Raw genomic sequence first — 9623 nt, forward strand, 5'->3', positions numbered from 1 at the left:
TAAAAAATTGACAGAGTTTTGCGTGCAGGCGTTACAATTTCCGGTTTGTGTATAGCCTACTATTTCATTTGTGCATGAGTGCGTCACTGCCTATGAAGAAAACGAGAGTATGGATGCATATGAACTAATAAAACTGTATTTGCTCAAAATCTGCCTTTCTTAGACCAGTTCACCTAGGATGAATCCAGCTAATTATTCGTTTTAATTAAACATGTGCCTTCCTTTATATCTAAAGTCCTTAATGTCAATGGCTCTGCTCACAATAAGCGCTGTTAGAAATGAATGAAGAAAATAAGCAGTTCTCTTCCATATGTAAGGATGCGTTAAATCCGACAAAGTGGTTTAATAAAGGGCCGTTTGATCTTGTGAAATATGAAATTTTAGTACGCTTACATTTTACAGTTCCAGTATTTTTATATGGGACAATATAAATATGGCCTACTGTCCCAACGAAATACAAAGTTTCTTCATTTTTACTGTACCAATGTGTTTTCATGAACCATTAAACATGGCATTATGACAACGCGATTTCTGGGAGTTAAATTCGTTAAAATGGACATAAGTCCTTGAAATATAATGCACTGCCCTAACGAAAGCCACATTTTGAGCACTTTTTACGGTATCAGCCTTTTTTTTTAACTTGGCAAAAAGAACTATGCAAACAGCTATTCATGTTCCCCGGCCGTCACAGAGAATGCTTTAAAGCAGACATAAAGCCGTGAAATAAACTGCCCTACGAAAGCCACATTTCAGCAAATAGATCTCTATTTGACATTTTCTGCATAATTTTGAGCAAATAGATCGTTAATAATTCATTCGCGTCCATAATATCTTCTTTATATTTCAGCAAATAGATCTTTATTTAGCCTATTCATGCATACTCGCATTTTCTTGAGCAAATAGATCGTTATTAATTTATGCACATTTGTGATACACACAATGTATACAATTGTGTGAAAATAGTTATTTTCCATATATTTTACCTAAATTTGTGCATATCAGTCAGTGATCCTCAAATGGCCAAATTCATGTAATGCCAATAATGTGTTACATTAAAATGACTGTGATCTTTGAGACACCTAATAAGTGCAAAACCACACATGCTATTTTCAGAACATGTTTATTTCATGGTTTTTACCAGAGAACATACAGTTCATTCAGGAACAGATTCAACTGCACGGAAGTGGGACCATTTGTTGTTAGATTCATGATACACACTTCCATACACTATGTAACTTTACTTTGGCCCTCTAGCGGTTAAATACAAAACAACACTAATAAATTCCAATGTTTTAATTGGAAATAATTAATTTATCTTTTCACTAAAATACCACCTGTTGAGTAATAAAACACGCGTCAACTTTTCTCTATTTACGGATATGACGAGACATCCAGGGGCGAGTGACATTTTCCCGCGAAAAACGCCCCGACAGCTCTAAAATACTTATATTTTAGAGCTGTCGGCTTCAGCACAAATATATGAATAACGGATCTGACGCATCTGTGCAGGAATCATCGTCCGGTCGTCCATCTGGCTCGGCCTGCCCGACCTCATCAACAGAATCTCCGGCGGAAACAGCAGTGACGTCTGGCCGGAAGTGTTTTGTGTTGGAAGTGCGGTAAGAGAAATATCGAAGGCCGTTATATTTGACATTTCATGCACTTTACATTACTTAAAGTGTTTTAATCTGCAGTTATTTGTACTTGCTTAAACATTAGGGATGCATGATCAGCCTCCATATCAGTATCGGACGATACTATATGTTCATTTTAAAATGTATTGTTATCGGCCTAATAAGAAAATTTGTCCGATATATTAAAGCTGATAAATAATGGCTTATTTCCTTCAGCTGAGACACTTCAGATGCACACTGTCCACCATTACGGTTTTAAATTGTTTAAATATGATTGAAATCACTTCAAAAAGTAAAATACGTTTTACAACATACAGCACAAGTCTGTCATATAAGATACGTATTATTATTACACAATTATAACACAATTATAACATTATAATTGTGTGTTTGGGACATTTAATGGTGAAACTTATATTTTTTTAATCAGGCTCTCAAAAATTATACAAAAATTAGGATTTAAATTTAGAATTTGAATTATTAGTGGAAGGAAAGACTTAAAATTAATTTTAAAAACACACTAATTTATTTTAAATTCAAACCCTTAACATTTTCAAATATGCTTTAAATCGGCTGGTAAATTAAGTTACCTTTGATTTTAAGAATATATCGCTTTCTGACAAAAATGATACTGAAATTTAATAAAACACCATTTTTATTTAAATCTAGTATTTCTGATATAACTCCACCCTTATGCGCACACAATCATGTAAATGTGATTTTTGGTGTCATGAATCTTGTTTAATTTTCTCTCCAGATGTGGATTCAGCTGTTCTTTAGCGCCTCCTTCTGGTGGACGTTCTGTTACGCCGTGGACGTTTTCTTAGTGGTCAAGAGATCAGCTGGCATTAGGTGCGTCCCATCATGCATCTTGTTCATATAAACGCTAGAGCAGATGTTTGTTGCATGTCCTCACGAGCGCCGTCTTTGCTGTAGCACCATCGTGCTGTATCACATGATCACGTGGGGTCTGACGCTGCTGCTGTGTGTGGAGGGCGTGGCCATGCTGTACTACCCCTCCATCTCCAGGTGATTATTTCAACAAAATCATTTAAAATGCATTATTAAAAAAACAGCAGATCATTGCATTGATTTTTAGTGAATGCATGAATTGATAACATGTAGGTATGCACGATATATCGGCATCGGCCGATATGTCCATTTTTAATGTTAGCCTTATTGGCCCATTAAGAAAATTTGGACGATTTATTAATGCCGATAAATGGTGAGACTTTTGTTTTTGTAATCAGGCTCTCAAAAATTATATAAAAATTTGGATTTAGATTTATCGGCCAATATATCGGTTATCGGCTTTCAAATATAAAGAATCATCAGTTATCGGCCAAAATGTTCATATCGGTGCATTCCTTTTAACATATACGCATTAAATGCAATGCGAGTCACTAAATGCATGACTGATGAGGTGTTCTGCACTGTGGATCTGAACTGAATGTGTGTTTGTCATGTGAGTTGTGAGAACGGCCTTCAGCACGCCGTCCCTCACTACATCACCACATACGCACCGATGCTGCTGGTGCTCGCCGTCAACCCGGTGCTGTTCGCACGGACCGTATCAGCCGGTAAGTGCACAGAAAAAATAACTAAGATTAATGAATGTTGTAGACGTAATGCTCATTATTAGTTCATGTTAACAAGTGTTACCAATTGTTTCAGAGTAGAAAGATCTTCATTTCATGATTCATGACGACTTTATTTTATTGAAAGTCATATTATAGTTTGTGTTTTCATGCAGTGACGTCGCTGCTCAAAGGTCAGCAGGGCATCTACACCGAGAACGAGAGACGACTCGGATCGGAGATCAAAATACGATTCTTTAAGATCATGCTGGTGTTTGTCATTTGGTAAGATGTTCAGTTCACTTCATCTTCATGGCATAGAGATTCATATCTAGTTAATAATCTGAGCTGGTTGAACAGTCACTGATACACACCGTTCTTCCTCAGTGTTTCTGTCTTGTTTTCCAGCACAAATATCTAAACATTCTTAAATCAAGATACATTTACTGAAGAAGAGAAATGACTGATGAAGATAATAGTCTTTCATTTCCAGCAATTTTTTTTTTTTGTAAAAAGTTGTGAGTCAGCGGCAGCATTTTTGATAATTTTCACAAAACTTTCAAGTCCCCCACAATACTTTGTTGTATGAATATCTGAACATGCAATATATCAAAGGAAAGCAATATATTCTAGCTTCATTCAAAACTTGAATGTGGGTAAATTTCATAAAAAAAAAAAAAAAATTTGAACAAAAAGCTGAGAAAATTGTGATTTTGTCCGGATGTGATTCAGAGTGATGATCAAAACACAGATGGAGTAGATCGAGTCCATCAACACCTCAAAGCTTCAGTCATTTCCTCTTCATGGTTCATCATTTCATTCAGTAATGTTAGGCAGTTTGGATGTTTGTTGATCGTGTCATTTATGTGCGTCAGCAATGCTTCTATTGCTTGTTTCTGCTTCTTTTTCAGCTGTGTTTTGATCTGGAGATTCTGTACTCTTATAAAAACCATGAAATAAAAAAATAGCATGTGTGGTTTTGCACTTATTAGGTGTTTCAAAGATCACAGTCATTTTAATGTAACACATTATTGGCATTACATGCATTTGGCCATTTGAGGATCACTGACTGATATGCACAAATTTAGGTAAAATATATGGAAAATAACTTTATTTAGTTAATATTAAAATTTAGTCTGTAGCTATGTTTCCATCCACCCATTTTTATGTGCAAAAAAAAAAGGTGGCATTTAAAAAAAATGCTGAATGGAAATGCCAAGATGCGCATAAATTCTAAAAATGCGCATAACAAACGTATGCGCTCAACTGACTTGGATAAATTTTTTATGCGACAAGAAAACTACGTAAACTACGACAGAAGCGCTTTTACCGAATAAATTCCTTGATGCGCATCAAAAATAGACTTGTACCGATATTCGGTAATGTGATAAATCGCGATAATGAATATGCACGATATTGTAATCGTTGGCACTTCAGAATACCGTAAATAATAATTTATTACCAATTATTAATTTTTTATAAGGCAATTAAGAATACTTTACCCATCAATCGTATAAAATGCACAACACCGCTGTATTCTGCGTCAAAAGGACACGCGCTCAGATGTAAACAATCCCAACGTGCACGAGAAGCACATGGTGGAACCAGTGAAGGAGACGCGCTGAATGAAAGTGCGTGTTCACTCTCTGACAGCAGAGGGCGCTGATGGAACAGCATCGTGCAGCGGTTACCACGGAAACCGTGCAAACAAAGTAACTGCGCTAGTGAAGTTTTTAAAATGCTTCAAACAGCCATTCATTTTTTGTAATCTCAGTGTTGTTCATCACAGCACCAAATACTGAATACTTAAAATAGACTTAAAAGGATATTTATTTTCAAACCTAAACATTTTTATATTTTAATCTGCACTACAACATGCCCTAATGATTAGAAATGTTCTGATTATTTGTTATTGTTCAGTAAAACATACAGCTTAATTAGTTAACATGTTAATTCATTATCACTAAACTGACAATAAAAATACTTATAAAGTATTAATTATTATTAATTAATGTTATTTTCTTAGTTACTGTTTAACAACATTACTAAAATCAAAATAACGTATTTAATGGACCTGAGATAAAACTAACAATGATCAGTTGTGTTTCTAAACTAACATTTACAAAAAATAACACTTTCTGTAACAAATGTAGCTATTGCTCAATCTTAGTTAATGCATTAAATAGAGTAAAGTGTTATCTGTTGTTCTTTATAGCCTAATTCTTTTGCATTTTAATCTGTTTGAAAATTTCAGTCAGAGTTGTTTTTGTTTTATTACAAAAAGAGTTCTTAAACCTGTTAAACTATGACAAAAATGGTTTTGCAACTTATTTTAATATCGTGATAATACCGTGATAAAAGCTTCATCAATTAATCGCAACATGAACATTTGATACCGTCACATGCCTAATCAAAAAAGACGTGACCTTTGCGCATTCTGAGGCGCATTTATTATATACAGTGGCTTCTATGCAGAAACGTCCATTTTTCTTAGTGATATTTAGTGCCAGTTTATCAGGAAGTGACGATTTTGTTCTTTCCAACTCACTGGATGGAAACAGCGCTTTATTTGCAAATGTTTGATGCAATATTCCAAATTTGCACACAAGTTAAATTCGCAACTTTGGATGGAAACATAGCTTGTGGCAGGGAAAGAGTTAAGAGTTAAGTCTTGTTTAAAAAAAAAATAAATTGGGTTTTTGCTGAAAACAAATAAGAAAAAATATCTGCCAGTAGAGTCAGAAAATATATATATATTTTTTTTAATTCTGACCCCAGAAAAAAAAAAAATATTTTAAGCACTTTTTTTTCAGCATAAAAGTCATTTCTCTTCTCCAGTAAATGTATCTTGATTTAAGAATGTTTAGATATTTGTGCTGGAAAACAAGACATGAATATTGATTTTTTTTTTTTTTTTTTTTTTGCAGTGCAGGGAGAAAATTATGTGTTGCTTCTCAATTAAAGGATTAAAGAATAGTTCAATCAAAAACGAATATTTTATAATTGTTTTTTGGTAACACTTTAGAGTAAGGTCTCATTTGTTGCAATATATTTTTAACATTAGTTGGTAAAAATCTAATTGTTCGTTAGTTCACAGTGCATCTAATATTAACAGATACAACTTTTAATATTTTAATAATGTAATTAGAATAGAATTTACTAATATTTACTAACTAAATTCTAACTATTGTTGACAGTTAGTTTGTGTTACCTAATATTGTAAACTAAAGTTAACAAATGAATCTTCTTGTAAAGTGTTACCATGTTTTCTGTCGTCAGCTGGCTGCCCAACATCATCAACGAGAGTTTGCTGTTTTATCTGGAGATGCAGGATGACATTAAATCCAGCGATCTGAAGAATGTTCGCAACGCTGTGCTCATCACATGGTTCATCATGGTGAGCACAGAATCAAAAAATTAATTCAAGTGACTTTTGAATTGAACTCATTCCATAATTGATGAACTTTAAACAGTCATTGAACGGACTTCTGAATAATGACTGTTCACTATTGTCTTAGAGCTGTTTTACAGTTAAGGCTCATTCATTCATGCATTCAGTACAAACACCACGGCATTAATCGCCTCTGTTTCTAGGGCATCCTGAACCCCATGCAGGGCTTCCTCAACACGCTGGCGTTTCACGGCTGGACGGGGCTGGACGTGGACTTCAGCCGGCAGAGACGCCGAGAGCTGCCGTGGGATTCGGCCTCCACGTCGGTGGCGGTCGCGGGCGGATACACGCCGGTGGTGGGATCGACACTGCTCTACCAGAGCCACGTTCAGGAGATCAAGAAGAACCTGAGCGCAAACGGACACCAGCAGCCTTCAGACGCCATAAGCGTCCTCTCTGAAGGTAACCATAAAAACACCCCCGTCAGTATGGGCTGGTGACGCTGCTACCGCATCTGACGTGTTTGAATTTTACATCTGTAAAATATGAAGTAATAATTATAAATGTTCAAATGCAAGCTGAGCTGTATTTGTATATGTGAATCTGACCATCACATTAAGAAATAAACACTCTAAACTACTGTTCAGAAGTTGGGAATCATTACAATTTTTAAAAAAATAAATCTCTTCTGCTCACCAGCACTGCATTTATCTGATCAAAAATACATGAAAATGTAATATATTTGAAATATATTTTTCCAATATAAATCAGCTGTTTTCTATGTGAATATATAGTAAAGTGTAATTTATTCCTGTGATTTTCAGCATCATTACTCCAGTCTTCAGTGTCACATGATCCTTCAGAAATCATTCTAATATGATCCAAATCAGAATATTCAGCTTTGATCACAGGAATAAATGAGATTTTACTATATATTCACATAGAAAACCGTTTTATTTCATATAATATTTCACAATTTTTACTGTATTTTTGATCAATTAAATGCAGCCTTGGTGAGCCTTTCAAAAACACGGAAAAAATTGACCATATAAACAGAGAAAAATAAACGCACTTACCAAAAGAGGAGAAATGCGTCGCATCCCATATCTTTTGTTGTTGATGTCAAAGGTCGTGTCACCAATCAAACTGTACAATATTTTGGTAAAAAAAATAAATCTGTCATCATTACATTGCAAAAATGTATTACATTTGTAATTAGTATTTTTTTGAAAAGCTTCCAATTATAAACATCTAAATATTCTTAAAATGAGAGAAACTTACTTGAAGTATATTATGAATAATTTTAATGTATTCTACCTTGTATTGAAGTGTATTCTGTTTACTGCACTGTAAAACATGTAAAAAAATCTGCCAATACACTCTTATTCAAGACAAGATCTATGAAAAAAGATATATATATATATATAAAAAATATAGGGTTGCAAAATTCCGGGAAAAAAATGGAAACTTTACATGGGAATTAAAGGAAATGAATGGGAATAAACAGGGAATGTGCAAAATATTGCACATATAATACACAATATGACAAAATCTTTTTAATAATATATGAATTAATGGTAAAGATATCAATTTTACTAGGCCGGACATCAGTTTGACACTTCTGTACATATAATTTTCCAACATCAGGGATGACATTAATTAGTCTTCTCTATCTTATCTCATAGATTCAGAGTCTAGTACAGTAGAAATCCACATCTCCAGTGAACAGCGAGAGTTTGAGGACGCAAAGCCCAACGGAGCGTCACTGGAGATTTCCACAGGATGAACGTCTCGCCGTCCTCAAACACGCTCTTTCATACTCTTCAACTTCTGTTTGAGACGAGTCTTCATGCATTTGTACAATCAATTCATGCCACTTTTTAAGGATTACACTGTAAAAATACAGTATTAATGACAGCACATAGAAATAGATGTTGTTGCTTATGTTTTACTCATTTTATACTTCATTAAATTATTCTTATTAAATATACCTGTCATTAAAGATGAAGTGTGTAATGTTTTTGATGGTAGTTTGACTTCCTGAATAGTGAAACAACAAATTTATTGTAATTTAACTAGTTTTGATATTAAAGGGTTCGTTTTTAATGTCATTAATTAATCGCCCTCATGTCGTTCCACACCCGTAAGACCTTCATTCATCTTCAGAACACAAATTAAGACATTTTTGTTGAAATCCGATGGCTCAGTGAGGCCTGAGCAATGACATTTTCTCTCTCAAGATCCATTAATGTACTAAAAACATTTCTAAATCAGTTCATGTGAGTACAGTGGTTCAATATTAATATTATAAAGCCACGAGAATATTTTTGGTGCGCCAAAAAAACAAAATAACGACTTATTTAGTGATGGCGGATTTCAAAACACTGCTTCAGGAAGCTTTGGAGCGTTATGAATCTTTTGTGTCGAATCAGCAGTTCGGAGCGCCAAAGTCAGGTGATTTCAGCAGTTTGACACGCGATCCGAATCATGATTCGACACAAAAGATTCACAACGCTCCGAAGCTTCCTGAAGCAGTAATTTATTTATTTTTTGAAATAAATGTATATTTTTATTTAGCAAGGATGTGTTAAATTGATAAAAATTATATTGTTAGAAAAGATTTATATTTTGAATAAATGCTGTTTTAACTTTTTATTCATCAATGAATCCTGAAAAAAAAAAAAGTATTACAGGTTCCAAAAAAATATTCAACAGCACAACTGTTTCCAACATTGATAATAACCGAGTATCAATTCAGTCTATTAGAATGATTTCTGAAGGATCATGTGACACTGAAATAAATAACACAACAATTGCTGAAATAAAAATATATTTATTCAGTTTGGCGGTTTGACACGCGATCCGAATCACGATTCGACACACTGAAGTTCCGAAGCTTCCTGAAGCAGTGTTTTGAAATCGTTCATCACTATATAAGTCGTTATTTTGTTTTTTGGCGCACCAAAAATATTCTCGTGGCTTTATAATATTAATATTGAATCACTGTACTCGCATGAACTG

At 34.2% G+C, this 9623-nt stretch overlaps 1 protein-coding gene across 1 annotated transcript in view; it reads left to right on the forward strand.

Moving 5' to 3' along the window:
- gpr143 (G protein-coupled receptor 143) overlaps nucleotides 1–8750 on the forward strand; it is a 9993-nt gene extending 1243 nt beyond the window's left edge. Inside the window, exons 2-9 of the mRNA XM_067410072.1 lie at nucleotides 1510–1619; nucleotides 2392–2486; nucleotides 2571–2663; nucleotides 3105–3214; nucleotides 3388–3496; nucleotides 6491–6608; nucleotides 6806–7064; nucleotides 8288–8750. Coding sequence (XP_067266173.1) covers nucleotides 1510–1619; nucleotides 2392–2486; nucleotides 2571–2663; nucleotides 3105–3214; nucleotides 3388–3496; nucleotides 6491–6608; nucleotides 6806–7064; nucleotides 8288–8388 — 995 coding nt within the window. The 3' untranslated portion in view covers nucleotides 8389–8750. The remainder of the gene's footprint in view (nucleotides 1–1509; nucleotides 1620–2391; nucleotides 2487–2570; nucleotides 2664–3104; nucleotides 3215–3387; nucleotides 3497–6490; nucleotides 6609–6805; nucleotides 7065–8287) is intronic.
- The last annotated feature ends 873 nt before the right edge of the window (nucleotides 8751–9623 follow it).

Source organism: Chanodichthys erythropterus, chromosome 14 (genome assembly GCF_024489055.1).
Source record: "Chanodichthys erythropterus isolate Z2021 chromosome 14, ASM2448905v1, whole genome shotgun sequence".
NCBI lineage: Eukaryota > Metazoa > Chordata > Actinopteri > Cypriniformes > Xenocyprididae > Chanodichthys > Chanodichthys erythropterus.